At 40.4% G+C, this 27,063-nt stretch overlaps 5 protein-coding genes across 8 annotated transcripts; 2 read left to right on the top strand and 3 right to left on the bottom strand.

The window, feature by feature from the left end:
- The first annotated feature begins 484 nt into the window (after positions 1 to 484).
- On the top strand, positions 485 to 4,392 carry LOC127253170 (vacuolar protein sorting-associated protein 2 homolog 2). Of its 2 annotated transcripts, none has more exons than XM_051277616.1 (11): positions 485 to 767; positions 1,039 to 1,083; positions 1,205 to 1,239; positions 1,347 to 1,397; positions 2,301 to 2,405; positions 2,576 to 2,647; positions 2,986 to 3,057; positions 3,306 to 3,386; positions 3,512 to 3,547; positions 3,624 to 3,685; positions 4,182 to 4,392. In XM_051277616.1, the coding sequence occupies exons 1-11, from the start codon at positions 728 to 730 to the stop codon at positions 4,246 to 4,248; spliced, it is 666 nt and encodes a 221-aa protein (XP_051133573.1). In that variant the 5' UTR covers positions 485 to 727; the 3' UTR covers positions 4,249 to 4,392. The 2 variants fall into 2 exon arrangements, with proteins under 2 accessions (XP_051133573.1, XP_051133572.1); XM_051277615.1 differs by having other exon boundaries at positions 4,179 to 4,392.
- Positions 4,290 to 6,795, top strand: LOC127253168 (berberine bridge enzyme-like 22). The gene is made up of 3 exons (XM_051277611.1): positions 4,290 to 4,402; positions 4,516 to 4,876; positions 4,996 to 6,795. The coding sequence occupies exons 2-3, from the start codon at positions 4,789 to 4,791 to the stop codon at positions 6,669 to 6,671; spliced, it is 1,764 nt and encodes a 587-aa protein (XP_051133568.1). The 5' UTR covers positions 4,290 to 4,402; positions 4,516 to 4,788; the 3' UTR covers positions 6,672 to 6,795.
- A 454-nt stretch (positions 6,796 to 7,249) lies between these two features.
- LOC127253169 (AUGMIN subunit 2) lies at positions 7,250 to 10,097 on the bottom strand. 2 transcript variants are annotated; one of them, XM_051277612.1, is made up of 6 exons: positions 9,565 to 10,097; positions 9,356 to 9,475; positions 9,096 to 9,200; positions 8,522 to 8,590; positions 8,027 to 8,140; positions 7,250 to 7,779 (listed from the first exon to the last, which is right to left on the bottom strand). In XM_051277612.1, the coding sequence occupies exons 1-6, from the start codon at positions 9,685 to 9,687 to the stop codon at positions 7,450 to 7,452; spliced, it is 861 nt and encodes a 286-aa protein (XP_051133569.1). In that variant the 5' UTR covers positions 9,688 to 10,097; the 3' UTR covers positions 7,250 to 7,449. The 2 variants fall into 2 exon arrangements, with proteins under 2 accessions (XP_051133569.1, XP_051133571.1); XM_051277614.1 differs by having other exon boundaries at positions 9,356 to 9,463.
- A 148-nt stretch (positions 10,098 to 10,245) lies between these two features.
- LOC127253167 (30-kDa cleavage and polyadenylation specificity factor 30) lies at positions 10,246 to 16,663 on the bottom strand. Its single transcript, XM_051277610.1, has 7 exons — positions 15,989 to 16,663; positions 15,012 to 15,395; positions 13,398 to 13,560; positions 13,151 to 13,261; positions 12,870 to 12,938; positions 12,341 to 12,427; positions 10,246 to 11,512 (listed from the first exon to the last, which is right to left on the bottom strand). Exons 1-7 carry the CDS (start codon positions 16,384 to 16,386, stop codon positions 10,628 to 10,630), a joined length of 2,097 nt encoding a protein of 698 aa, XP_051133567.1. The 5' UTR covers positions 16,387 to 16,663; the 3' UTR covers positions 10,246 to 10,627.
- A 236-nt stretch (positions 16,664 to 16,899) lies between these two features.
- Positions 16,900 to 27,052, bottom strand: LOC127253165 (cation-chloride cotransporter 1). 2 transcript variants are annotated; one of them, XM_051277607.1, is made up of 14 exons: positions 26,607 to 27,052; positions 26,277 to 26,515; positions 25,235 to 25,384; positions 24,943 to 25,015; positions 24,593 to 24,684; positions 23,107 to 23,221; positions 22,859 to 22,959; positions 22,709 to 22,770; positions 21,944 to 22,177; positions 21,742 to 21,856; positions 21,137 to 21,331; positions 20,097 to 20,497; positions 18,934 to 19,095; positions 16,900 to 18,306 (listed from the first exon to the last, which is right to left on the bottom strand). In XM_051277607.1, the coding sequence occupies exons 2-14, from the start codon at positions 26,459 to 26,461 to the stop codon at positions 17,225 to 17,227; spliced, it is 2,967 nt and encodes a 988-aa protein (XP_051133564.1). In that variant the 5' UTR covers positions 26,462 to 26,515; positions 26,607 to 27,052; the 3' UTR covers positions 16,900 to 17,224. The 2 variants fall into 2 exon arrangements, with proteins under 2 accessions (XP_051133564.1, XP_051133565.1); XM_051277608.1 differs by having other exon boundaries at positions 25,235 to 25,379.
- Positions 27,053 to 27,063: the final 11 nt, after the last annotated feature.

Below are 27,063 nucleotides of genomic sequence, written 5' to 3'. Positions count from 1 at the left end.
ATGTTAATTTAAAAATAAAATTACAATTCAATCTTAACATATTTAAATTTAATATATAAAATAAAAATAAAAATACAATGGTGTTTTTAAATTTGTAATAAAAACATAAAATAATTATTTTATTATTATATTATAATATTATTGTTATTGTTATTGAAAATAAAATTAATTTTAATTTAAAAATATTTCTAGCGTATAAAAATGTAAGGCAAAAATACAATCCCTAGCAAAAATGAATTCAAACGGATCTTATTATATTTAATACTTATTCGTGGAACAAAATATTATAGAATTTCAAACGAAAATTTTAATCTGGATTTATTATCTATTTTTCTACTGTTATTTTAATCTTTTTATTTGTTTTCTAAAAAATAAAAATTATAATAGAGCAGTGTTACAATGATAGATCAAGGGCACTTTAGTCCGTTCACGTTGCAACGGCTACAATATTATTAGCCGTTAGATGCGCCACTAACGCACGAAGCATAGCTGGTCTGTCGGCCGGCCTCCACTTTCTTTCGTTGCGAGGGGGTGTGTGTGAGAGAGAGGGCGTGAATGTGTGTGACAGAGAGCGGGCGTCTAAGGTAGAGCGACAAATCAAGCAAAATTCCCTCTTCGTCTCCTCGCAGTAACCTACCGAAATTCTTGCGCTGCTCCGTTCTTCTTCTCCAGCAATTACTTGGGAGTTTAATTTCTCAAATATACGCACTGCTTCTTTACCGCTAGAATGAATCTCAACATCTTCAAGAAGAAAACTTCGCCTAAAGGTAACCTTTTTTATGGGTTTCAGCTTTATTTGTCTTCTCCAATACGGGGCTTATTTACATATGACATTCTAGTAGCGCTTGTATAAAACTTGCTAGGATGATTCTACATCAATGCTAGTCTCAAGTATCCATATTTTTTATTTAAACCCTAATAATTGTCAGATAAAGGTTCATATTGGGTGGCGTTTTTGCTTTCACCTCCTTCCATAATCTAGGGATTTACTTGATTGTTTACAGTAATTTTATCAAATATCTTGTTGTACTTTTACAGATGCACTGAGATGCAGCAAAAGGGAAATGGCTGTTGCTACAAGAGGTAATAGAAGCTATTTCAATATGTTTTCTTGGCTTGTTGATTGGGTAATTGTATGGTACTGCTGTCTGTTTCAGTTTCCATATGGCATCTGCTTACGATTTATTTCTTTATTTCATCACAGGCATTGAACGTGAGATCGCTTCTTTACAAATGGAGGTACTTACTTGCCAGTTCTTTGACCCGTTTCTGCTGACACCTGTCTTTTAGTAAATTTACTTTATGTTGTTACCTGAAAAACCTCAATGTCATCTGCAATTGTTCAGGAGAAAAAATTGGTAGCAGAAATCAAGAAAACAGCTAAAACCGGAAATGAGGCAAGTTTTGATGGGTTGTATTTTTCATTACCTCCAGTTTAAATTGGATTTCATTTCACTTGTATGTATGATTGGATTAGCAGAGTATTCTATATTTGATGTTGCTTTGTGTTTATAAACCCCAAATTTCTACTATTGGGACTAAGCGTTTTTTTAAAAAGATACACCTTTTTTTTTTTTTTTTTTTTTTTTTTTTTTTTTCCACGCGGAACATCTCATCATACATTATTTTGATACTTAACTCCAACCAAAAATTTTCAAGCCCCATCAAAAGAAACACACCCTTAACTTCTCCACTTGTACCCAACTTCAAAATTTTTAACTTGATTCGAAAAATGCTTCAAACACCTGTATGAGGTTCCATCTTGCAAAGAAAGTTTACTGCTGAAGCCTTGCCGCTTGTTGAGTGAAATTTATAGCTATGCTTGCTGCTTTGAAGTGGTAGCTTTGCAATGTACTCTAATTTGTTTTACTTTGAAGTGGAAGTACAACACTTGAAGTACACAACTAAAGAATTTTATTTGATTTTTAGAATATTACATATGAATCTGCACAAGGGTGATGTCTTGCCATAAAGGATGTTATAAAAAAATAATAATAAAAAAGACTTGACCAACTTGACTTGCCACAGAAGGAGCTACTATCACAATCTTGATCAACTTCACTTGCCATAGAAGGGGATTATTTCACAATCTTGATCAACTAGTAATTTTTTGTTATACTAGTAATTGATTGCATGTTTGGCTTTCAATATAGCTGTGTTGTTGATTATTCTATTGCTTGCTTTTTTGAGGTGTTTTCCATGGTCTAGATGACACCTTATATTAAATTCTAGAATTCCATTTGATGAGATTTACTGAGCCACCACAGACTTCACCATGCTTGATTTTGTTGTCAAACTAGGCTGCCACTAAAATCTTAGCTCGTCAATTGGTTCGGTTGCGGCAGCAAATAACAAATTTGCAGGGAAGTCGAGCTCAGATCAGAGGCGTGGCCACTCATACACAGGTTGTACTTACATTTATGTTGCATTTGTAGTAGGCAAAGTTATGACATTGCATAACATCTATAGTAATGCATCCGTACTAGTCGTCGAGTCAACACATGGCTTAAAAATGATATGGTGCAACTATGACTTTTCATGCACTCCATAACAATGCATTTTGCTTGCTGTGCAGGCTCTGTATGCCAGCACTTCAATTTCAACTGGTATGAAAGGTGCAACCAAAGCTATGACTGCTATGAACAAGGTCAGTGGCTTAAATTGAACTTGGTTGATAGTTTGATTAGTAGGTCTGCTTGTAGCAGGTGAGAGGTTCTATTTGCATGGTTCTGTATCATAAATTGTCATTTGGTCATGATGGGAGTGATAAATTTTCACACTGACGGCATCTTGGTGGTTAGCATGTGGCAATTTGTTGTTACCTTAGCTTTTACCGTTGGCTGCACTTGGTGATCGCCATGTCATTCCAATTATTATGGTTCTTTTCCGGTATATTATGCCTGAAAGAGCTAGATCTCTATCTTATTCAGATGCAACATAAGATTAGGGTCTTAGCACTAATAATTCTTCCCGTTTTACTTTCAGCAAATGGAACCTGCAAAACAAACTAAAATGATAAAAGAATTTCAGAAGCAGTCAGCACAGATGGATATGACGGTAAATCTTACATTGAAATTTAAGGCTTTCCTCTCCATTGAACCATTTCCCATTGGTAGTTGTCAGCTGTAGTTGGATTTTTGGTATATTTTGATCATACCATGGTAAAGTTTTAGTACAAGATGGATTGGCTTAACCAATGCCAAAGAACTGCTTGTAGATGCAAGAGGTACAATTTTGGGATTAAGCTGCACGTCGAACATTGATTGTTAACACTGTCTGTTTATCTTGGCTGGCTTTCTTTTCAGATTGAAATGATGTCTGAGGCCATCGATGAGACGTTAGACAAAGATGAGGCTGAAGAAGAAACTGAAGAACTCACTAACCAGGTGTGCAGTCACCTATTCCACATTTCAAATAATTTGGTCAATCATTTGTTCATTCATTGCCAATGCCAAATCATGCGGTCAATCACTTGAGGCTGTATTAATCTATGAACTGCTTTCTCCTTTAGGTTCTTGACGAGATTGGTGTTGACATTGCATCACAGGTGCGTTTGCTTGAACTGTGTTTAACATAAACTAAATTTGGTGCCAGAATTTGATGAGAACTGCTTGTTTGAACAGTTATCTTCAGCCCCAAAAGGGCGGATCGCCGCCTCGAAGAAAGTCGAAAATGCCACCCCTGGGTATGCCAGCCTCCAATCCCATCTTTGACCTTTTATTCTGCTTGGAAAATATGCTGTGTGGCTGCTGCATTCTTTTGTCTTTTCCTTTGTCATCACTGCCTCTAGGACCAGCTGTTCCTTTTGCAATTTAATTTTAGGGGAGGAAAGTACCATTTTAGTCAAAATATATATCAAATATATCAAAAAAAAGGGGAAGTCGTTTAGCTCATTCACTGGCTTCCTGATAATGTGATATTATTGTTTTCAAAAATTCATAGGTGAAAGGCCCATTATGGGGTTTATAATGTGCAAGCTAGCATATGATCATTAATTTGCCTTTTAATGCATGATACACGTAAAGTAGTAAATTGATTCGGGTTCATCAAAATTGCCTTTTTCATTATTTTATTTTATTTTTCTATTGTATTTTAGTTTTTGGTTTTCCTTTTTGGGTTGCAATAATTTGCATTAGTCATGTTGTTATTGCCTTTTGACTTTGAGTTTGCTTTTGCAGCAGCAGCAGCGCAGGAAGTGAGGATGTCGAGGAGCTGGAGAAAAGACTGGCATCCCTGCGGCGCATATAAGCGGCAGAAAGTAAGAAAGAAAGATAGATAGATAGATAAGATATCCATGTAGCTATCGATCAGTATCCGGAGATGATGATGATGATGATGATGATGATGGTGCTTTCTTGAACCGAATGAACACAAATGGAGTATTACATTACAGCTGCTGCTGGTATCCCTTTATTCGCCTTTGTTGATTGTTTCTGATGAGATGAGGTGCGTGTGTGTGTGTGTTGATTGTTTCTGATGAGATGAGGTGCGTGTGTGTGTGTGTGATGTGTGCAGCAGCGTATGTCTCTCTATATCAATCAATCAATCGATCAGGTTGAGAAATTAGTTTTAATGGCCGTGCAAAGGCGCCCAGTCAGTCAATATAGCTGCTGCCACGGGGGTAGTCGAAGGAACATCGTTGATGTTATATCATTATTATTATATTCGTAGAGAACATCGTTGTTATCGCTGCTGCCTGGTGGGGGCAGGGCAGGGGATAAGCCAGCCAGCCGCCCGCCCATTTGGACCTACTAATAGCAACCAACGAACGTACGAAAGAATGAATGAATGGCCAACTTCTTCCGGGGGAGGGGCAATCCATATATATATCCATTGGAATCACCGTATGTATGTCGTCGTCGTCGTGATTATTATGGTAATACAAGGATGTCTGTCTGTCTTTCTGGTCTAGTCCATTAATTTAACTAATAATAACAATAATGACTTCTCATTGTAATTACGCACTGCATCATCTCCTCCTCCTCCTCCTCCTAGCGTCCAAGAGATTAACGCCGCCGCTGTGTGCCGCCGGCGGCAACTATGAGAACCGGTTTGTTGAGTGCATGACGGCGTCCACGTCCACCCCGTTCGGTGGTGACGGTGGTTCCCTCCTCCACTCTCCTGGCTCCCCGTCCTACGCCTATCTCCTCCGCTCCGCCCAGCAAAACCCTAGATGGTTGAACCGTAGCAGCAGTCGTAATAGCCGGCCCCCTCTGCTCATCATCACCCCTTACACCTCCGGCGAAGTCCGAGCAGCCATCCTCTGTTGCCGGAGGCATGACCTGCAGGTCCGAGTCAAGAGCGGCGGCCATGACTACGAAGGGCTCTCGTACCGGTGCACCCCCAGGTGCGTGATCATCGACCTCCTCAACCTCCGCGCCATCAGCATCCGGCTGGAAGACGACGGGGGGAGGGGGACGGCCTGGGTGCAGTCCGGGGCCACGCTGGGGGAGCTCTACTACAGCATCGCCCAGGAGAGCAGGGCCCACGGCTTCCCCGCGGGGCTGTGCCCCAGCGTGGGCGTCGGCGGCCACTTCAGCGGAGGAGGATTTGGGACCCTGCTCCGGAAGCACGGCCTTGCTGCCGACAACGTCCTCGATGCCCGTCTGGTGGACGCGGAGGGGAACGTGCTGGACCGGAGCACCATGGGGGAGGATCTGTTCTGGGCCATCCGAGGAGGCGGCGGGGGCAGCTTCGGGATCGTGCTGGCCTGGAAGATCAAGCTGGTGCGGCTTCCGCCTGTGCTCACCGTTTTCACCCTCCGCAAGAGTCTTCGAAGAGGAGGAGGAGAGGAGGAGGAATGCATACGGCTGATCAACAAATGGCAACACCTGCTACTATCATCATCATCATCATCATCAGCCGACTACAACAACAACAAGACGACGACGACGATGCCCGAGGATTTATTCATGAGAGTGGTGATGCAACGGTTTAATTACAAAGAGGAGGAGGCGCTGTTCAATGCGTTGTTTCTGGGGCCCGCGGGCGAGCTGATCCCGGTGATGGAGAGGATATTCCCAGAGCTGGGGCTGCGGCAGGAGGACTGCGCCGAGATGAGCTGGATCGAATCGGTGCTGTACTTTGCAGGGTTCCAGAGGGGGGCGCCCCTGGAAGTGCTGCTGAACCGGACGGTGCAGTACAAGAGCTACTTCAAGGCCAAGTCGGACTTTGTGGAGAGGCCGATCCCGGAGGACGCCCTGAGGGGCATCAGGGAGCGGCTGAGGAGGAGGAGGGAGAGGGCGATGACAGCAGCCCTGGTGGTGATCATGGATCCATTTGGGGGGAGGATGGACCGCATCCCGGCGTGGGAGCTCCCATTCCCCCACCGGAGAGGGAGTCTGTTCAACGTACAGTACTTGGTGAAATGGACGGACGAGGACGAGGACGACGAACAAGAGCAGCAACGACGGCACGTCAGATGGATCAGGGAGCTGTACAGGTACATGAAGCCGTACGTCTCGAGCTCCCCCCGAGCTGCCTACGTAAATTACAGGGACTTGGATTTAGGGGGTAATAGTAAGAATAATAATACCGAGGAAGTTGGGAAGAAGATCGGTTGGGGTAGAAAATACTTCAAAGGGAATTTCAAGAGATTGACGGCGGTGAAACAGAGGGCGGATCCGGGCAACTTCTTCCGAAATGAGCAGAGCATCCCCCCTGGCCCTTGATTATCCATCCCTTAGCTCATTAGCTAATGAATAGTGAATCCATCCAATTGATTTATCCACTTCCAATACGAGATTGATGGATGGTTGTTGACATTGGCCAATGGATATGCTTCCTCCTCCCAAAGGCCAAAACTATGGCGCTTTTTTCCTTTTTTTTTTTTTAAATTATAAAATAATAATGATAAAAAAAAAATTGTATTTGATTTAAAAATTATGAATGAATACGAACGGTCGGTCGTGGGTCCAGTCAAACAAACAATGGCTAAAAAATGAATTACAACATACATTGTGTGTTACAATCTATGTGATCCCATACATCTCTTTTACACAAATTTTTTAAACTCTATATTTTTTTTTTTCATGTCATTTTATAAAATGTTATTTTAATTTTAAATTCAAATAAAAAATTTTCAGGCCAAACTCTAAGAAACACACTCAATTCTTCGATCCTGGTTGGTATTCTGCTCTTCTACCCTTTCCTATGTTATTTTTCCACTGCAATCACCCTGTGAGCGGCTACATACTATTCATCATTTTATATCTTTTTATTTGTTTTCTCCGTCCACATGAATACGAGAGGACACAACAAGTGGAATCAGTATATTCAACACGCCAGCCTGCTCGAGTTCAGTCACTCCCATATGCACATAATACATACATACATACATACTGCTTGTGCTGCTTCCGCTCCTTCTCCAGACAAAAGGAGGGGCAACAAAAATGGGAAGAAACAGATGGAGACCCAAGGAAAACAAATAAAGCTTGAGGGGGGGCCATTTCAGACCCCGCTTTTTGTGATGGGAGGCGGCCATGACAATCTCCTATTGGAGTTGGTTGCCCCCTCCCCATCCACCTCCTCACTGCTTGCATTCTCCACTCCCTGCACCTCATTCCCTTGTCTTCTGGGATTTCTAACTTCTACATCATCCAAGCCTGACTCGGCTCTCCAAGTAGTAGGTGTCACGCAATCCACTTCCCCAACCACTTTCTGAGACGAACTACCAACTCTTAGTGCTTGAAGTTTCGCGAATGACTCTCTCATTGCAGTCATGGCTTCAAAGAACCGCGTGCAAGATGCCAATGCAACAGGTATTGGACGGAGCATTTCCTAATCACAAAATATAACATGGGGCGGTTACAACAGAACACAGCTCAACTCATGGTGGCTGGCATCTCTTTGCCATGCTTTCAACCATTAGTTTATTATTGGAGGGTTCGTGGAAAAGAATGGAGGTACCAAGCTGGCGAAAATATATTCGTAAATTTGATGTGTAAGACTACCGGTCCAGACTATGGAGTGGCTTGCAGTTGAAGGTAACTTTAGCAAATGGCATGATCTATGCCAGTTAACTTACCCCCCACACCGTTGGTGGTTCTTTAAAGTTTTGGCTCCATTGAAAATCAGCAACCGACGCTGTCAATGCCCCATAATCACTTGCTGCTCTCATCAGCAATTCAGAGAATTGTTTCTGCACAAGGTCAATCACAAGAAAACAAGCATAAAAGTAACACAAATTATTAGTTAATCAATTGGTGAGTAAGGGTTGAGTATAATAAATTGAGATGCGATGCAACAAGGAGGCAATCTTGCATAGAAAATAGATAACTACAGAATCTCAGGCCACAAGTTATTCATGCCCTCATCAATTGCAGAGTGTCACAGTAAGGATGAAATTTGTGGAGATGTACATAGCAAATGCAGGGGAAAAAATAAACAATTAATCCAGCAGGGGGCAGGGGCGTCTATTATTTTCAAAATTTCAATGCACAAATACTTCTGAAGAAGACTAGTGCAAGCGGGGAAGTACCAGTATTTTGCACCATTAAAAACATTTATTTTGAGCACATACCTGGTACTCAGCCTCCACTGGTATGCAATCCAAGGAATAAGGTTGCTGGAGTCGCGCTATAATCCTATCCTACAAAGGGTATGGTGCAATGTGAAGGGACATTCATAAAAATACAATAACAGTATAGCGGACATGGATAATAAACAATATGTGGGAGAACAGCAGATGTTTCATGTGGTTGAGAGTTATGTCTCTCAGCAAGTCCAGCAACTGGAGCTTTGTCATTGCTGAGTTTCTTCATCAGCTAATGACCACACAACTTCCAGATTTCAAGAGCATTCATTTCATACGGCATACTTCTCTTACAAAACAGTGTCTGTCCTTGAATGAATTGGACATGCCTGGTAGTTTGCATGGCCAAGCACTCAAATAGATTCAGGCCTTTTGGCTATTAACACAAGAGACTGATGAAAGAAAGAGCATTGCATCTACATGCATTTATAACTGGATATACGAGCGGGGATTGCCACTTCCGGAAAAACGCATCAACTTAACAAATATCCTTATGATAGCATATACACAGGACACAAGAACATATTAATATATTATTGGCTTCACCAACTACTGTAACTACCTTATTCTGAATAACATCTTTCAAAATAGAAGTGATCCGAGCTAAAGTCTCGATCTTCTTCTCCATTTCACTCACGTGTGTTAGATGAGCAACATTCTTGTCCTCCTGAAGTTCAATACACAATTAATTATAAGAGGCCCTCCAATAGCAACAGTCATCATCCAACTTCAGGTGCACATTTTCAGACCGGGCAGTCAAATGATATGATATCATACGATCTAGAAGAGTGAAAACTGTGAGAAAAATTAGGAAAGCATCACCTTTCTGCCCTGAAGCTCCACTTGCAGATCCGCGATTTTCCTCTGCACAGCAGTCAATTCTCCCAAGATTCTAATCAAGTCGTCCCCCTTCTCAGAAGAAGATAGATTCTGTATGTCCTCCTGGGCAAACTCAAAATTAGGGCTAAGCAGGAGGCAATATGGGAGGGAGCAAACTCGCAAAAAAACGGGAAGTCAGTTAGTAAGGAAACCTGGGATGGTGGAGGGGAGACAGAGAAACCCAGATCTGCAGCGATGGAGAGGGCATCTGACATTCCCCCGACTCTTCTGAGTGGCTTCTTTCCCACCCATGTGTTGTCGCTTCCCATCGACATTATAAGCTTCTTTTCTGTCCTCTATCTATCTAGATGTAGATGTATGTATTTCTATCTGCGGGAAGAACCACCTAGATGCGTCGGCGAGATTGCCGGCGCCGGGAGAGGATTAAAATGGCGATTGATCCGCCACTGAGATAGGGAAGAGCGCTTTAAAGAATTTCAAATTTGGAATTGGAATCGAAATGGCCGCTGCCACGGTGGGCGTCACGTCACCCAGCCGAACTGGGATTGGGATTGGGATTGGAAAGCCGTCCGTCCCGATTGAGCCGGGTCGCCCTTTTATTAACGCAGCTCTCAAGCCGGGTCGGGTCAGGGTGGGCCTCCCTTCTAATTTCTACTGATAAATAAAAATAGCAGCAAGTTATTTGTAAAACCTTACTAAAAAGAGTCTGGGACCGGGACCGAGATCGAGACCGAGACTGAAGCAAGCATATTATTAGCTCATAGCTGAGAAATAAATATGGAATGGAGCTGCAAACCCACTGCTGCTGCTGCTGCTGCTGCGATTGCAAAGCCTGCATGGAAGGATCAAACAAGCAAGCAATCAACTATGCCTTCTCCCATACTCAATACACTTCTTTTGCTGAATTTTGATTTGGAATGTGTGCGCGCCACCCGCCCAACTGTTACAACATATTAAACTCAAATCAAATTTTTGAGTAATGGAAAGGAAGCTAAGCTACTACTCTCTCTCCCTCCCTTTCTCTCTCTCTCTCTCTCTCTCTCTAATCTCTCTCTTCCCAATTCAGTACAACCAAATCCAAACCGAGTCAGTCAGTCAGTCAGTAATGTGCCATTTTGTGAGGCTGTAAACAAACATTCTTTCCATCCAACAAGGACAAAAGCTTACACATAGCAGCAGGCAATACACTGTTGCAAGCACCCCCCCCCCCCATCCCCCCCCCCAATCAAATGAATCAATCATTCCTATGCTCTTCTACAACATCTGGGTGCCAGAGATGGCGGTTGATTCTGCTGCCTCTAAGCTCCGCCTCTTTTTCTTCCCTTCACCATGCCTCGACCTTCTTGGTGCTTCATCCTCATCATCGCTCTCGCTTTCTTCATTCCTGTAACCATTCCCACCACCACTGTTATAATGATCCTCTTGTTGTGGAGGAGGAGGGGGAGGAGCTCTCCTTCTCTGCTGTTGATTCAGGCCCCCATCACCATCCATTCCACCAACATCTTGTCCCTTGCCTTGATTTGAACTATCATTCCTGTCACCATATGGTGCTTCATTATCTCTCTTGACTTTCTGGGCTGGCGGTGGTGGGGGCTGTTGATAAAAGGGAGGCGGCATACCAACTGGCCGGCCACCTCTTACTGCAGCAGCAGCAGCACCACCTCCACTCACACCCATTGGAGGCCTTCCTGGGCCCATCATCATTCCAAACCCAGATGGTCGACCAGGGAACATCATGCCAGGGGCAGGACCTGCAAAGTCACCGGAGAATCTTGGACCATATGGACCAAAGCCACGGGGGGGCATGCCAAAAGGGCCAGGCATTGGAAAGCCATCAGGGTTTACAGGCCCATATGAAAATCCATCACCACCCATCATGTTAGGGGGGAAACGCCCAGGAAATGGCCGAGCACCATGTGCAAGAGGCATGTGAGGAGGCCACATCATTCCTCTGCCCCTGCCTCTGCCTTGAGCCTCAAAGCCCTGTCCAAGCTCTTCCTCCTCTTCTTCACTCTCTTCTTCCTCCTCTTCTTCGTTGTCTTCAAAAGGTACAATATCCGGATTTTCAGTTCCATTCTCATTGTTTACTCCCTTTGCCTTCTCCTCTTCCCGTTTCAATTCCGCTGCAAGCGACACAGCCTGAAAATACAATGATCAAAGCTATTCAAATCCCAAAGAGTAGCTTGATAGTTTAGAAATAAACAAAATATTGGGAATTGTAAATGCTCGTGCCATCTGGTTATTATTCTTAAAAGGCAAAAGTTACATAATATTTAGAAGTCATTTTTTACTTCGAATCACCAGCCACATAATATATTAGAGAAGAGCAGAAACATCAAGGATATTGCAGGGAGCGGACTAGATGGGGAACCAATTCTGAGGAAAGGCATAAAAGAAAAACATTACTATCAGAAGATGAAATTACTCAGAAAATCCGTATAATGAAATTGTACATGGAGCACAATGACAAATCACCAACCCAATAATATTAGAGAAGACTACAGATATTGCAGGATAATGCTGGGAAAAGGGCATACTTCGACAACCATTACTATCAGAAGATGAAACAACTCAGAAAAATGTATTAAGACATTGTGTACTTGGAGCACAATGAAGTAGCCAAGTTGATGGAATTTCAATCCAAAGTCTTTCGATAGACATATTGTTGTAACCTATTAGGATTAATGATTGAATAACAAATAGAAACGTAAAGAAAACACAGATTTACATAGTTCATCAACAATGTGTTGGCTACGTCCACGGGTAGAAACGTTCTACGGAGAACAGATTTATTGAGGGCCGCTAGGTTACAGGTTACATACACCGACAGATTACATATACTGACAGATTGACCTAGATTTAATGAAGTGGCAAACTAGATTCAAGACATATCAACACATATCTTAGATATATCATACAAAAAAATTAAAGCAAAAGCTAAATTTATTATGTGCAATATATAAGTACCATAAGATCGCTGTCAGGCTCAAGGTAGAGCAACGATGCCAACTGCTCACCAACTGACGCCTCTAGTTCTTGACAATCTCTGCTTATCTGCAATGGGCGAATATAATATCCACAACATTAAAATATTCAGATGGATATTTCACTGAATCAATCTAAATAACCTGCAGTATTCTTTATATTCCATATTCATAAAACCATCACCACTATTACATCCACCCCTGATATACCCTATCCCCATGTGATTAGGTGATACATAAAAGAGACATCTACTATGGAATCTTGGATGTGATTCGTATTAAGACTAAATGGACGGTAGGTTAAAGAAAGCAACTAAAAAGAAGCATCAAATACCAAAAATTCAGTTCTTTATGCTTGGTTGCCGTGGAAATTCAGTCAAGGAGGAAATACACACACTAAACTTGGCTTCTTTACAAATTCATTTACTATTTCTATGGAACTACAGGGTATAAAGCAATAAATATCATTCCTGATAGTTTCAGACGTTTTTGACATATCTTTGACGATGTACCTTCACTGGTAAGTTCTCATTGAATGGATTCCTCAAATGACGAGTTTTGTCGAAGGACAATTCACAGAGCTGCAAGTATTAGTTATAATTAGTTAAATCTAATGCATTAAAAATGGCAAGTCAGAAAGATATCTATTTCCAACCAATCTTACATAATATCACATTCTCAACATTTCCAATCATTTTAAATACCTTCAGCAGAATGGAGAAAGGTCTGAATATTGCCATCGACAGAACATAAAAACCTAACAGGTACTACAAGCAATCAGATCTTTGCTGACCTTTAACCATTTGACCGCAAAATTTCGACCATAATGGGCAGTCCCAGGAGCATGTTTCCAGTTTCCTCCACCAACATAGCCACCAATTCTGGACATCATTTTTGCACAACCCTATTTAACCACAAATGAATCATGGTTCTAATATAGAGAGATTAATAGTTGATACTTGTCTCATACAAAAATTCAATATCAAAAGTTCGGCTGATGTATAATGATAGAACATATTACTATCAATAGCATAAACAACCTGAAAATGTCTAGTCTTGTTAACTGAGAAGATCAGAATGACATTCTCCATAGATTCAAAAGCTTCATTAAGTTTGGCCTCATTGCTTCGCTGTGTTGCCCATACTCCTTGCTGCACTGACAGTTCAAGATTTTCACGATTGCAGCTTTTAACAACGAAGTACCTACAAAAATTGTATGTGCATATAATTAGTACCATGTTTCAACTTAAACCTTTATTCACTTTTCACTGTTAGTACCGTATGAGAAATTGGGTGGCTCTAGCTGGGATTGGGGAGGGAGTTGGAAGTGCTCAAAATGGTTGACTTATACAAGCGTAACTACCAAAATGATTAAAATAAATGCAAATTCCATGCTTCTGGCAAGATATACACTATCACTTTAAACAGTGTGATCCACTATTATAATTAAGCAAGAAAAGTTCACAGATAGCTAAACAACTAGGAGAACCATGGAAAGCCTAACCTCAGACAGCAGAAATCAGGTTCGAGAAGACACCTCAAAAGCCAAGTTTTATCATCACAACAAATTCAATTCAATTTCAGATAATTGTCATAACAAGCAGCCTCTGACTTTGAAATTGACAGTAAGGCATAAGGAAAACATTTTATTTAAGATTTTAATAGAAAAAAAAAATAAAAGAAAAGAAGTAAGTCTTTTGAATAATAGGTTCTCTATAACCATGGCATATAAATTATCCTACTGAATAATTCAGTCTTATACAACTACAGAAAATCTCAGTCTACAAATTGTATGATAAGTCCATATAATTTACCCTGGGTGCAGAAAGTTCACTGGGATCATTAGAATCTCAAAATTGACCAAACCAGGATACTTAAGAACCAACTGTATCAGACATCAATAAGAACTAAAAAAAAAAATTCAGAATCGAATTAAATACCTTAAAATTCATAACCATAATGAGAGCATGTAACCACTGCTGCATTGAGTTTGGACACATAGTGAAAAATAAGTGAACCAATGAAGATTAAAAAAAATGCAAAAATATAATAATCGACAGGGTATCTAGAACCTCATAGTAAAGTCCTTGTTTATCACATGTACTAGCAGAGTACAAATTATTAAATGATGTTAAAACCAAATTATCAGACACTTGGAAAAAGCTACTGCTTCTATTCAACTATATACTTCCCAAAATTAGTAACCTAGCATATTATTAGGCACAGATACAGTCCATGCAAGAAAAAATCCAGGGAAACATAATCAAGTGATGAGATTTCACTACTCCAAGGGAGCAGGATAATCAGCATTGAGGACCTAGAGAACCACCAAGACAGCCATTATTATTTATTTCCTTGTTCCAAATTTAAGTATACTTGTTAAGTTTCTTGATTTTCCCTGAAAAAAAGGTAAACTTTTTTATTGAAAAATCCCTTGGTTTTTTTCTTTTAAAATTAGTCTACTTGCCGAAGAAGAGGGCAATAACACAGGAGCATATATATGAAATACATCATCCAGAGAGCAAGAAGTAACAATCTAACACAGGAAAACAGTTAATTATACAGCTGATGTGGTAAAGATCTCTAATATAACATCCATGTATATCTACAAAACCTTTTCTGTAACCTAGTTAAAAACCTTGTGCGGAACACACCTAGATGTTCCTTGGGGCAGGGGGGTAGCGGTCCTATTAGCTTGATTTTGCTGACCATCAGGAAGATTTTGTACTTGTCCATTGCTGCCCTGTTGCTGAGATTGCTGTACTTGCAGTGGTTGCTTCAGATTGTTAACAGGCTCGATTGTGTTTGTTTTCCCTACTTGATTTGTGCCATTGGGTCCCTGGGAAAACTGAGATTTTTCTGTATGCTGGGAGTGATTGTTATTACGATTTTGATGAAATTTGTTTGAATTTCCAGAGTTGAATGAAGCCATTTGCTGAATCTTCTTAAAAACTTCTTCCACAGGAGGTGGAGGTCCAGGCATCTTAGCATGCCTATACCTACAGTCAGGACCATTTGGACAAAATCCCATTTTGTACCTGCAACATTACCACCATCAATCAGCAGGTAGTTTCCTAAAAGTCTAAAGTTTGAATATCAGAATGGAAGGTATATATGTGTAGCCCTTTTAATAAATAATCACATGTAAATATTTTTTTTAGATACAGGAAACAGATACAAGTGTTTTTCAAAGGCATTGTTGGTTGCATTGCAAAAAAGAAAAAGGGTAGCCCAAGTCCATTTGGTACCCACCCTTGCTCATTATATCATAAACGGTAGAAAAATATCTGTAAAGCATGATGATGGAAGATTTAACTCATTGCAGACTCGGGATAGTTCTAGATGTGCCTAGCTCTGTGCAGGAAGGTGGCTTCAACATTTCAGAACATTTAACCCAAGAAGATATACCAAAAACTTGTCCAATTGTGATACAAATATCTACATTCAAATGCCAGCATGCCACAGGAGGGCAGGAAGCTGAGTTGTAATGTTCATATATCCAAGGGAGTAATAGCTTCGATTGTGTAAAAAGGCCTAGCAGCATAGAAGAAGGACTCGATATGCATACAAGTCTTAAATCAGCAAAAACATCGACGGGGCAAGAAAGAGGGTAACACAAGCGTATACATACATGTGGCACTCCTTGATATCCTCAATGGTGTGTTTGTACACGCAATCTTGCTCTCGGCACTCGCCGTACAGGCGAAAAAACCGGCAAATCGGCATCCGAGACTTGTCATACTGATGAAGAAATCCACAGGCATCACCTTTCATGCAGAGAGATCTCAACCAGTGGCGGCAAACCGTCTGGCGGAAGCTCCGTCTGCCGCCAGCGCCCATCCCATCGGATGGCTGGGAGGGTTGCTGCAAGGGTGCGGCGGCGGAAGGGTTAGCAGAATTAGCCGCAGTAGAGGCGGCGGCGGCGGCGGGCACAGAGGATTGGATAACCGGTACGGAAGCAGTTGGATGTGCGGGAACGGTGTCCAAACCCCCTTCGAAATCGAAGCTCAAACCCCCTTCATCGTCCATCTTGGGAGGGAGAGAGAGCAGCGAGAATCGATGAGACTGGCTGTCTTAATATGATTTACGGAGGGAGGGGATAGGGAGAGCGAATGATGGATTGGAAGAGGGGTTTTAGAGGGCAGCGGCGATGAGCGCGGTGGAGGAGGAGGAGGAGGTATTTGTGCGAATTGCGGGAGAGGGAGGCTGGCTCGCTCCCTCAACTCAAGTCAAGTCAAAGAACGAGAGGAGGAGGTGAAGGAAAGAAAAAGAAAGTGGGGCACTAATAATGGAAATGCTGGTGGTATTTGTTTCCACCATTTAATCTTCAATAAATAAATAAAAATATGCCAACTTTCTCAAATATCAAATTGAACGAACACAAAATGCTTCCGTTCCCCTAGTAGCAAGTAAAAAGAAAAAGTAATTTGAAAGGGTAGCTGGTTTATCTGTAGGATAGATAAAAAGCCCTCCTCCCTCAAGAGAGAGAGAGAGAGAGAGAGAGAGATATATATATATATATATGTATGTATATATATGGTTCGTCGTAAGTCAGATCAATAAAATAGTAATAATCATGGACGGGGGTGAGCGGAGGGATACTATGTTCCATCCATCCACCAACCCAACAACGCAAGGGCAGCGATCCACAGACAGGGCGGGGCAGGGCAGGGCACACTCACTAATTACCATCATCTATCCGCCCATCCAATGAAAAATATATTAACACGTTATGTATGTTGCCCACCAAAATTCGTAACCTTTTTCTCTCGATCGATCGATTACAAAAAGAAAAGAAAAGAAAAGATAAGAAAAATCGCTGTGCTGCTGTGGCTAGCTGATCCTGCTGCTGCTGCTCCTCCTCCGGCTACGTGAACAAAGTGACCACATCTCTCCGGTACCCTCGCACCATCAAAAGCCTCGGCACGTTCTCCACCAACAGGTCCATATACTCCATGTAAAAATAGGCCGGATGGTTCAGTGGCGGCGGTGGCAGGCTCACCAGCACCACTGCAGCCATTCTCGAGTATTTTAGTACCGTCGAGTTCAGCTTTAATGTGGTGTACAGGAACTTCTCCACTTGCTGCTCGTTCACAACAACCCGCTTCCCATCAGCCATCAGCCCTGTCCCTTCTCTCCCAGCCTTATCCTTCATCTCCCTCATATAGCTCGCAATCCTCTCTTGGGCGCCCGCGAATGCTTCCACCGACTCATCTTTCTGCTCGGATTGTGCATCCCATGACTTCATCGACAGCACGATTACCTCAGCTTGCATGCGCAGATCATACAGGAACTTCTTCACATCCGCCTTGAGCTCCTCCGCATCTGAATCCTCCTCCGCAATGCAGAAAACCTGAATCTTACAGCTCTCAAAGCTTGCTTTTGTGAGGAGGAGCTGAGAGAGCAGCAGCATGAGACCACCATCCCTGACAATCCAATACAAATCAATGGTTCCATACTGCCTTTGGTACTCATTTGGCCACTCGTCCAGACCCTTGACAATAACAACTGCCTTGTTTGCAACAATGCAGTCATTAATTATCCCAACAAATGTGGCCGGTATCTCGGTCAAATTCTCTCGACGCCATATTTCAGGGTACCGCATTACCACAATGTTGGGCTTTAGATTGCCGAGGCCCATTGTCTGTACAATGCCACGGAATCCATCAGACATGGACGGAGCAACAACTATCTCTGCAACCCCTTCACATCTTTTGTATTCAATATATGTACTAAGTGCCCTGCAGGAAGCTTTTGCATCTTCAGCACATTCATGATAATCTCCATCTATGATAGACACAAATATGGACATTCCCCTGCCTTTCTTCTTCATGAAATTTGCAAAGTCTGCAAGTTTAGGGTGGCAGGGTACATTCTCAGGCAATTTGCCCCAGGGCCTGCAGAAAATGAGGGGTATAGGGTACCAGTTCTTTGGGTGTACCTGGTTTGCTGCAAAGTTAAAAAAGCCATTCATACAACCAATAGACAAAGAGAAAAAAACTACTTGGAGAGATAGAACAAATAACTGTTTCATATATTAAAATTATTATATCCACCGCAACAAAGAGAGACTAATCAGTCAAACTTCATTTGGCAGTACGATTTTCTATTCAACAGATTGTTCATTCATCCAGAATGTAGTTTTACTAAACCATGCTATTCTTCTACCTAGACCGTGTGAAAAGTTACTTAAGACCATGTGAGTAAAGTTTGCACCGCAAAAAGCACTCGGGAGATTTTATAGGTAAAGCTCATGTGGGGTCCAAGTGATTTTTGTTTTCACATCCTCTATATCACAGAGTGACTACAGAATAGCCCCTCTATTATATGCTCTGCTTCTCTATAATCTTAGAAAGGTTTTAAGTCCATCAGCACCCAAAAATAAAGATACTCTTACAAAATTCTAGTTTTAAATGCAGCAGATTATATGGCAATCCCTTTTTTTAGCGGAAATAAGAGGGTTTAATTGCAGGTCTACACATCCCACATATCACTCAGATATGGATGGGAAAAAAACTAAAAGCAAACCACGTAAAGATATAGACTTGAAATGAGAATACAATTAGAACCACAAACCTCCTAAAGATCGCAGACTACGAAGAGCAAGTTGAAAGTAGGCACTCTTGAAACCATCACCCCAGTCCCCGGCTTTTCCTTTGATGCTCACATAATAATATATGAGTGTTGCCAAAGCTAAAGAGACCACCGTGAATGCCCAAGAAATCAGAAACATTATAACTGCCAAATAATAGAAGAAAGACAAAAGAGATAGCAACATGAGTCGCACAGGTTAAACATGCAAGGTACAAAAAATAGGATGCTGCATGATAGTAAAGAAAAGAAAGACATCACTTTGCATAGTGCCCATGAATTCAGCAAACTCCATACTACTACTGTCGGATGGTTTTAGCAGTACAAATAAGGTTGGTTAAAGTTATCCGGCTGATGATATATAGTAGGACAAAATACCAGTATAGAATAACTTCAATTCACCACCAAAATAAGATTCAATCTCACTAGTAATTAGTTTCTAAAATCTAAAACAATTTTTCTTAATGGTAAATGGTGCAAAAAATAGTAAATTAATTTGAGAAAAGCAAGAACGTTTCCCAGTACAAGAAGCCCAGTAGGTCGGTACCTATAGTTGATCACAAATCAAGTATGTATATAGTTAGCTAATCTAAAATCGCAAACGGCGTCTACCACAAAGGTTTTTATCCAGTTCAGAAGAAATATCTTTTTTTGGTACTGTAGGGGGTTAAGATCCTTAAAACTGACCTAAGCCCCTATTCAAAACCCCTGTTGCTACAGCACACTGTTAGTTACATGAAAATGAATAGGGTCCATTATGAGCCTTGTTTTGGATCCACTTAATAATGATCCAGCACTGTGGTTTCATATTGGTTGCTTTTATAAGGACCAAGATTCAGCCAATTGTTGCTTCTAGGATTCCAGCAGAAGTAAACAAAGACGCAATTTAATTTAATTATATTTTACTTGGCTTGGTAACATATAAGTACTCGCAAAAGAATATGCATATATGAACAACTCTCCTCCAAGCATAGAACATAGACCAAATACAAAGCTGCAATTGGGTCTATTCTTAAGATAGCAATCAAGGTTTATGGTAAACTAACAAACAGGAAAATTCACTCGCTCAATCTTTTAGCAATAGTCAATGCTTGCTTAGTATGATTGCACAACAATGATTAGAAGATATGGAGTATTCATGAACTGACCTATACATAACAATGCCCCAAGAAGGGAGAGACTCCAATGGTGAAATTTCCACCGAGGACGCCAGCTGGGAGCATCCAATAGATCCAAAAGAAAGCAGGACAAGTTGACTCCACCATAACAAAGAAGGTAAAACATTGTTATAGTTGGTGTAATAAGGTCAAGATTGCCAATAATAACACATGCAATACAGAGGAAGGCTGTGAACAAGGTAGCAGCATGTGGTTCACCCCCATCTGCCACTTTAAAGTAGTTAAGAACAGGTAGAATATCATCATTGGCTATTGCTGCGAGGAGGCGGGGGGCACCTGTCAGGCTCTGTAAAGCTGCACCTAAGGTTGAGAGAATAATACCAATATACGTGATTGCAGGGACAGGCCAAGCAACAGTAGCAGTGAGCAACCTGCAAAGCAACTTAGTTAAGCCCAAGGAAAATATATTAATTACCAACAAGTAGTTCAAGATAGAGTGGATAGTCAAGTTTATATTTTAAAATACATACATTAAGCATTGACATATTTCAAATCAAAACTGAAATTGCATTTCAAATAAATACTGCTCTATTTCAAAAGTAGAATGTTCAGAAAACTTTTATCCTCTTGGGGACCTGAATAACCTGTTAACCCCACATTTGCTTTTTATGCATGTGTTAATCATTGAACACAAACAAAAGAATGATATACATCATGTTCCACGAAGAGCTACAATGACCACTCATGTGAGTGAAACTGCAGTCTGAGGAAGAGTACTAATTGGAACACAATTTCATTTAAATTGACACAACACCGCAAGGAACTATTTATGGAACACATCACAGAAAATTAATTTCATCTGAGGCCATTGTGATCTGATATTCAGGGGAACTTGGATATCACTTTTGAACTTTGGAATATGGGTTAAGGAAAAAGGCCAACAACAGCTCTAGGATATAATTGGAAAGACAGAAAACCCATGCAGTAAGTGCAGCCCTGAGAAAACTCAACCTTACGTGTTTAGCAAAGAAAACAGGAATTGAAAAGTGGAAATCCTATACATATGGTACCTGTCAGTCAATAGTTTATCCCTAGTTGCAAGAGCTCCAAAGAATAGCACAGATACGAAATATAGTACTGTAGTTGTCAAAGTAGCACCTAAAGTCCCAATAGGAATGGATCGCTGAGTGTCCTTCAATGAAGCGGACCGATTTGAGCCTGCCATAATCCCCGTCACAGCAGGGAAAAAGAGACCTACCAACGCACTGGAAGTAATAATTACAAAAGGTAAAAATTAGAATACATAGAGTATAATATAACCAACATTTTTTTAGTTTGAAAAAATTCTCTAATGTTTCTAAATGTTATAGGATTTGGGATTTTAAGCAACAAAATTTGTAAACTATAGTGGCCATTAGTTTTAAGCTTTTACTACAATTTCAGCCATACAGTCACAGCCAAAATGTGTTGAGAGAATTTGTTAAATAATCAAATTCATATCCTGAAGACACTTTATAGTAAGGATGTTCTGGTCACATTTCAATTGCATGCACAGAATAAGAACACAAAATTACTTTGATGGGGGTGACAAATAATCCATGGAGAAGACAGAACTAGAACTAGAAAAAGTTAAAAGAGAAAAGAACACAAAATACGCTGTACGAATATGCCTCACTTGAAATCCCATTGTATTTTCCCATTGGGATCTGGAATTCCAGCATTGTTAGTTGTTTGATAATCTGAACCCCAATTGTCCCTGAATGACTTCAAACTCAAACCAGTAATGCCATCTGTACCATGTGCAAAATGCATCAGCAAGCAGTCATAAGAACCTTCAAGACAAGTCCTGAAACTGAGAAAAACAGGTATGGTCTAACCTTCTGGATGGTTCTTTCTTGCCAAAAATATGCCAACAAATATGCAGAATAACGAGAACAGAACAGGGATTAGAAAGGCTGGTGCAACCCGGTTGATCATTTTTACTCCACCAAATACAATGAAACATAGGATGATTGTCACAACAATCCCATAAATTTGCAAGTCATGTAAACTTGGGCTAGTAACAGGCTGAGCAACATCTGTGCCGTTAACCTTCACAAAAGTCTGCGAATCTACAAAAATAAGATAAAGGAACATGCACACATAAGAGGGGCAGTCATTGATACCGACACTTGGTGACAATACAAAACAGATATTGAAAATCTCACATATTTACCATTAAACAAGGACCATTTAATTAAATCTATAATTATCAAACTAGAATTTTAAAAAGCTATTCACCCCCCCAACAGATTGGAACAAAGTCAGATGGGAAAATCATAAGTGAGAGTCCAATTGTTTTAAGCTTGAACAGAATGTCCTGTCTGTGCTGAATCGAAAGAAGATATGCAAACTTCAGGGCCTACCAAAAAGGCTCACTACCGCACAAAGAGCTCTACCACATAAGGGTGCCTTTTACAGTAAAAGATTATCTACCATGACAGATGGGGAAAAAAACCAATACATTCTACTTTCTATAGCAAGAGTAATTAAAAAAAAAAAAAATGTAAGCACAAAAATTAAATTCAGAACATGAAAGGATAAAAATTACCAATATATGAAGCATGTACCATCTAATTATAGGCCATCCGTTTTTTAATTACCTCTGAAAATCCCAGCCTGTGGAAGAGCATTTAGGAACGTCTCCACAGCTCCCAAAACATAACTGCATGAAATTATTATAATCCAAAAAAACAAGTAAACTAATTGTGATAGACAGATAGAAAAAGGAAATTTGTTAACAGCATACTCACAGTGCACCAGCTACTGCATTTCCAAGGAAAAAACATAAACCAATGCTCACTCCAACCTCAGGCCCCAAAGATCGCCCTATGAGATAATAAGGCCCTCCTCCCTGGATTAGAACATATAGTTCAAGAATCTCACTGAGGATTAACTAAAATCTGAGTTCATCCACTTGTGTCAATTTTAACATATTTGGTAATCACTAAACATGGGCTCACGGACCAAGAAAATTATTATGGGAAATATGTGGCCATACCTTCATTGCACCATTAGTGGCAATAGCACTCAAGGATATAGTCGTAAGCAAAGTACATGAACCACAGAAGGCAACCAGTAACAATGACTGACCAATTCCAGCCATGCCCACAATCCTGAAGTTATATAGAGTAAATCAGAATGCAACTAAAGATACACAATGACTGGTGAATGTGTATATAATACAAAGTAAAACAAGTTTACTACATACTGCATATTAATATCTTATGCTTTTACACTGCCAATCTGAGGTGGCTTTTTCATTAAATAATATAACACATTTTCCACTGAATTTCCCCAACCAATAAACAAAGCAGCGTCTAGCACAACAGATACTTTATCTATCAGTAAGTGAACAGTAAAACTTTAGCATCTAAAAGTACTATTTGCACAACAATTCAAATTCCACATAAACAGTAGAATTTTGTACTCTACACGACGGCCTCTCACAAGACAAGAACACAATCCATGGACTTATCATGCAATCAAGTAAGCAAAGCAGCATGATTGAGAATGAAGAGGGCATACACTCACAAAACCAGGGCAAGACATCCAAACCATGTTAGGAAGAGTTGAAAGTTCATAAAACAAAACAATGAATATCAGTTAACATACTGAATTCCAACATCAGAGAACCATTCAAGGAAGATTTACAACTTGACAAAAAATACTATATGAAAAGGAAATCAAAGAACAAAAGAGACAATGCAAACATGATTCCAGATGTGTTAAGAGGAGCTGAGCAAAGATGTTTCAGGATGCTGTCATTATCCTCATTTAGAATGTAGTCATTACGGGTTAAAATTCTATGGAGAATAAGCTAACATATCACAAGAATCTTTGTCTGTTTAGAAGTGTTAGATTAATATTATACTAATCTAACAATAAGGAACCTAAGGATTTCTTTCTAAGTGACCTTCCCAGAGGATTATGCACCTATATGAGAGAGTATCAATTCATCTTGCACAAGAGTTTCACTGCCAAACCATCCCGCACATAGAGCAAATCAAAAAGAGATTAAAGAGATGCAGTGACAAGTTGAGGGGTTTTTAGAGATCTTGTCTAAGGCTTGTTTTATTGATGTCCAGAACACCTGTACTTGGAGAATGCGTGCTGAATATAGCTGTTAATGGATTTACTATTAAATCCAGGTACTTTCTTTAAAATATATTTGGTGAATTACAGGTTCCATCTATATTTTATAAAAGATATCTTAAGAACGACTATGAGGAAAGGAATCAATGGAAGACCACAATGTAAATAAAGCTAGTTCTTGAAGAAAAAGGGTTAAAAAAGGATGTATCCACACATTATATTAAGAAGTTATAAGCATCATAGGCACTATGGTGTAGTGCAAAATATATTAAGCACCAGTTACTTTGAGCATCATTACCTCTAAGAATCCGAAGCAACCATATTTTGTGTGTTTAACTAGGATTGTATTCAAATTAGTACTCTGTACAAAACATTCAACAACATGAACTTACCATGTAAATCTGATGTAGTATATAATTCCCAAGATGTTTTGCAAACAAGGGACAAAGACCCCCATCATTGTTCCCAATTTCAAATTGTTTGCCTGCATGTTAAATAACTAGCTTCAAAATGAGTTCCATTTTTGTTCAATGTCTATCAAATTCATAGTACAAGCAAAGGCGCAATCCAGCAGTTGAGAATGCATGTGTATGTGAACAAGCATCTTCCCATGAGCATGTGCATGTGCGTGTGTGCATGTTTGTGTGTATGTGAGAGAGAGAGAGAGAGGGAGGGAGGGAGATTATTTCTTATTCAAAATAAAAACAATATTGAAGAGATAAATAAAAAATTCCAGTCATACCCTTGCACGCTCAAGTGATACATCATCTCCATCTCTAGGGCTGGATGGCGCTTGAATCTGATCACCAGCCATACTGGGACAAGAACATTCATCAAAACATTCACATTTACCAAATGAAAAGGTAATAAAAAATATTAACGAAACTAATCAGAGAAGAGATATCCTTCTTTTGATAAGTATGTAGGAGGAAAAACATTAAAAGATATTAGCATAACACTTTGATTAGTGTGCCTTGGCAGATCATTTTATGAATTATGTGAACATATGAAGCAAAATAATATCGCTATCATACCTTTTAAGTCCCAAAATATTAACGAGTGAGTCGAAACCAAATAATTCCAACTTAGAATCGGCACGAGACCCATTGACACTTCCATGATGAGGAACCGTCTCATCACTTCCTTCAGGTACTATATCTGGTGGTATGCCCACATTAACTTTTCTACAAATGCACAGGGATCAGGACAAGCATACAGTTCATTGTAGAAGTTATAACACTTCCAGGAAGAAGATCATATAAAAACCATGAGATAACAACACAGTACAATGATATCAATATAGGGATTTCATAAAAGCATATGTAGATGATGAAAGCAAAAAACAATTAAGCACTCGCATAACCCAATAGTACAGGCTATTTGTATTTTATTAAGAAAAGAACAAAAATGTGAGTGACAGATGTCCCTCAGACATGAAGTTTATATGTAATGCACGTTTGGTTCCATATATGTGGAATTTCAATGGTTGGATGGACCTAAAAGTCATCGAAAACCAACCTAGGTCACTATGAATATTTGAGAGAGAATCTATTATATTCAACAAATAAAATGCAAAAAGAATCTGAAGTGATCCATTTGCATTTGACTGATGCATCACGTCTTGAAATTATACTCCATGCATGATTGGAGGTCTATTACTTTATGCATATAGAAGACAATCAAACAAAGATATTCCCTTAATCATAAAAAAATTGGTATACGTTCAACATATTCTCTATGTAAAGCATCAGGTCATGCAAATCTCAATATCTGCGGCACAGTCTCATTACTGATCAATAGGAAATTTAAAAGGCAGCGTTCCGGCCATGGGCCAATTCATGTTGTTTTATACTAGTAACAGTGAAAAAAACAAGGCAATGGGGAAAGTATAGCATTCAAAATAACCCCAAAGAAATTAAGAACAGCAAGATGCAGAATATTTTGCAATGAACAGAGTGTAAACCTCCGCGCGCTGTAACAGTTGAACTATGCGAGGCTAGCTCATGACAAAACAATAAACATGTCGGTAGTTGATGCATCTAAAAAGAATAAGAAAGAAAGGAAAAGTCAAGTTACTTGAGGTTGTTGGGTGCGGAAGAAGATGCCTGGACGCCAGGTTCGATGGAAGACATCTCAAGAACAGCTCGATCGTTATCATGCGCAAAGACTGGCCTGTATTTGCGGCCGCCCGAACCCCGCCCTGATGAGAAGTCATCGCTGTCTAGCGCTTCTATTTCACCTCCATTATGCTCAGAAGCCATGGCATTTATTGAATTGATCCGGTGGGAGGATCTACTTTCCTCGACGATCTTGGACTGTGAAGCAAAGGAATAATGAGAGCGGAATCAGATCCAAAAAATTTAAGAGAGAAAATGACAATTCAAACACGAAGAGTTGAGACGAAACCAAATCTGGGATTGGTCTCTGGGTGGTATATTTATATGTTATTTCGAAGAAGAAGAAAGAAAGAAGGGGTTTGAACTTTCTAAGAATGGAACCAACGAAGAAAAGAAAAGAAAAGAAAAGAAGCGGAAGGAGGAGGAGGACTGGAGGAGGAGGAGCAGAGAAGGGACTAGTCGGGTGGTTTTCCGCTGGACCGGACTCGACTCCGTCCGTGCGTTTAGTTTTCTTACAATCGTCACAAACTCACTCCAACAGCGACTGGGCCCCCCTCAACCCTACCCAACTGACTTGATTACTTATTTGTTGGACCTCGCCCGACCCGGCCCATCCAGCCCGATCTAAACAATTGACTCTTACGACGATCCAGATTTTCTATGAATCACTACTCGCTAGTTTACACTTCACTCAACTGAGAACCCTTCTTCCTCCTCCTCCTCCTCCTAGGACATGATACTGAAAT

Source organism: Andrographis paniculata, unplaced genomic scaffold (assembly GCF_009805555.1).
Source record: "Andrographis paniculata isolate CXL003 unplaced genomic scaffold, ASM980555v1 Contig50END, whole genome shotgun sequence".
In the NCBI taxonomy this organism is placed as follows: Eukaryota; Viridiplantae; Streptophyta; class Magnoliopsida; order Lamiales; family Acanthaceae; genus Andrographis; species Andrographis paniculata.
This window is presented reverse-complemented; position numbering and strand designations above follow the sequence as displayed.